Source organism: Bufo bufo, chromosome 9 (genome assembly GCF_905171765.1).
Source record: "Bufo bufo chromosome 9, aBufBuf1.1, whole genome shotgun sequence".
NCBI lineage: Eukaryota > Metazoa > Chordata > Amphibia > Anura > Bufonidae > Bufo > Bufo bufo.
In genome coordinates, this window is record NC_053397.1 from 143535247 (window position 1) to 143538277 (window position 3031).

Genomic DNA, 3031 nt, shown 5'->3' on the forward strand with positions numbered 1-3031 from the left:
ACTTAATTAAATGCCCGTGTGGACTTTGTTATGTGGGTGAAACCACGCAACAAATAAGGAATCGTATCTCTAAACATAAATCCACTATCAGGACTGAACAGTTTTTGTTACCAATCCCAGCACATTTTAAGGAACACAACCATCAGATTTCCTCCCTACGCTATCAGGTTTTGGAACAAATCAATACCCCACGGAGAGGCGGTAACAGGATTAAAACATTGAAACAAAGAGAAAGCTTCTGGATTCACCGACTGAACACTTTATCCCCGAGAGGCCTTAACCGGGAATGTGACTTTTACTGTGATCTTTAAATGCTCAATCTTTAAATGTTCATTCTTATTTTTCGGACTGTGGACTGCTATGGAGCCATAATGTTATTTCTTTGATATTAATATGCATATACTTCTCCTTTATTTCAGGCTCCCTAGTCGGATATAATCATAGTCAAATTACAAGTTGGTGAGAAAAAAACCTTTCCCCGCCCCCCTTCCTTCCTTCCTCCCATCCTCCCCCCCCCCTTTTTTCCCCCTCCCCTTTTCCATCCCTCTTTTCCACCCCTCCCTCTCATCATAGATTACAATATAGTATAAGATTATAGTACATATAGATGTATATGCCTAGATACTTATCCATGAAATCTAGAACTATATAATGTGATTTGTTCGCCTTTCGTTTTTTGTCCTTTGTCTTTTGTGTTTTGCTTTTTGTTCCCTTTTTTTCATTCCTCATATTCTAGCACGCCGAGAATCGAAGCAATCAGTTAATTATACTCTAAATTATTCTATCTATACATGTATGTGACCCCTTTTTCACCTGAGATAATTTATTCCCCATTCATCTCAATCAAAGCTCTAGCATAGAACTATATACACTTTTTATTTTTAAAATATTCTCAATATCTTTCTTTACAATTCCTCCTCTTCCTTTCAATCAATCAGCAGACCGATCCCCAGCCTATTATTCCCCTTTTTCCAAGGTACAACAGGTTATATACCTCTAAGATAAAGCTATCTTCTATTTCCCTGTCCCAGCACCTAGTGCGCATGCGCATACTGCGGCCGCGGTCACGCGGCCCGCATGACGTCACCAGCGATCATGTGACCCACTGAACCCGGTCACAGATCGTAGCGTCCACATGACTTCCGGCCCCATAGCATAAAATGCAAACAAACGGAGAGATACACAGCGCCTTCATTAAGCTGTTTTGCTACAGAGCCATGGTGAGTCCTTATGCCATATATTTATCCTATATATCCATGCTATACATTTATGCACTAGGTATTCATATTCAATCCTCTGCTCGATTTATGCACAAATAATTCGTTTGATGCTTACCACACCTATCTAATCTATTTACTATATAGATCCTTGATTCAATTTTATGCCCCAGCGATTAGTGATGATTCATGCTATAGCTCAGTCCTGATCACTATATCCTCCTTTTTCAAAGACAGCATTTACCCCACCTGTCTTGTATCCCTCTTACTTTACCTACCCTTTACTCTCTTTTTACTAATGTCATAATCTGAGACCTGTATATATGCTTATGTAGGGGTGTGTACATATATGTGTGTGTGTGCAGAGAGACGCATACACACATATATATGTATGTGTACACTTCCTCCTATTCCTTTATCGTTTCCTCCCTCACTATTTGTCAACAGTATACTATGGTCACCACATCTAGACGCCAATAAAATCGTTATATTTATACTCCTTTACAGATCCCTTGAGAAAGGTCTTTGACAGGACCGAAACGTTGGGACACATTATGGCCTACAAAGATATGTGATTGATGCTGATATTACTATGATGGCGTGACCAGTCATATATTGACAAAATCTATGAATACTTTTTTGTACCAATAATAAATTTGCAAAGCAAAAGACATTGGTGTGCCGTGGATTATCTCTATATACTCTGCGACTGAAGTCCTCTGCGAGCACCCACCATTATATTCAGGTGTGCGGACTCCACAATTTCCTCAATTGAAGTCTGTAGTTATACACGCACTTTGTAGAGTTCAAGTCACGGCTGGAGTATGGCTTTATGAGGTTCTCACACATTTGGAACGCCTCGTCCCCTACTACGACAAATGGCTTTGGAGGTCTATCAGTACCTGGCAAAGGTCTTGGAGGTGGTAATCCAAATTGCTTTGAATACAGAAGGTGTCCCATAGAGGAGTTTTTGAAAGCCATCGAGTCATTTCTCCGTCCATACGCTCCAATGTCAACTGCGACAAATCGATAATCAGCATCTGCAATGGCCATTAAGATAATGGAGAAATATTTTTGGTAGTTAAAAAATTCAGATCCACTTCCAGAAGGTTTTACAATCCTTATATGTTTGCCATCCACAGCTCCTACACAATTAGGGAATTGGCTTGTTTCCATGAACTTGTCTGCTATTTGAAGCCACCGTTCTGTTGTTGGATGTGGGATGAAATCCTCATGCAATACCTCCCACAATGCACGACAAGTATCTTTGACTACTCCGGAGATCGTAGAAATTCCCATGCGATATTGGTAATGTAATGATGACAGACTTTCTTCAGTAGCAAGAAACCTTTAAAAAAGAATACAAATATAAGGAAAAAAAATTCTATATAATATATACAGTATATACAGCGATCCAAAAAAGACAAATCTTTTACCTTATTGTCACCATTAGCCGCTCTGCAGGAGAAATGGCCCTTCTGTAGCGGGTATCCTGTCTTTCAATGCGTGATGAAATGCGCTACAGCAGCTGGTCATAACTATCAACAGTCATGCGCATATAATTGAAAAAAAATTCTGGATTCGCACGATGCTCCAAATACAGGACTGAAAAACGCCTCTGCTCATCTGTTTGGAAGTTATAGGGTGTATCCAATACCGGCATCATCTTCTTTCCTGGTCTCGTCTTCTCCATCTTGCTTTCAGGATTAGAAACCTCAATCGCAGACTCAAGTGTGCAGGCAACATGGTTCCAGAATACAATGAGCCTGAATGGAGGTTTACCTGCTTAAATACAATGTCAAAGTGGGTAGACT

At 40.0% G+C, this 3031-nt stretch overlaps 1 protein-coding gene across 1 annotated transcript; it reads right to left on the reverse strand.

Annotated features, from left to right (window-relative positions):
- Window positions 1-1958: 1958 nt before the first annotated feature.
- LOC120979822 (protein ANTAGONIST OF LIKE HETEROCHROMATIN PROTEIN 1-like) lies at window positions 1959-2780 on the reverse strand. The gene is made up of 2 exons (XM_040408778.1): window positions 2654-2780; window positions 1959-2565 (listed from the first exon to the last, which is right to left on the reverse strand). Exons 1-2 carry the CDS (start codon window positions 2665-2667, stop codon window positions 1959-1961), a joined length of 621 nt encoding a protein of 206 aa, XP_040264712.1. The 5' UTR covers window positions 2668-2780.
- Between the last annotated feature and the right edge of the window lie 251 nt (window positions 2781-3031).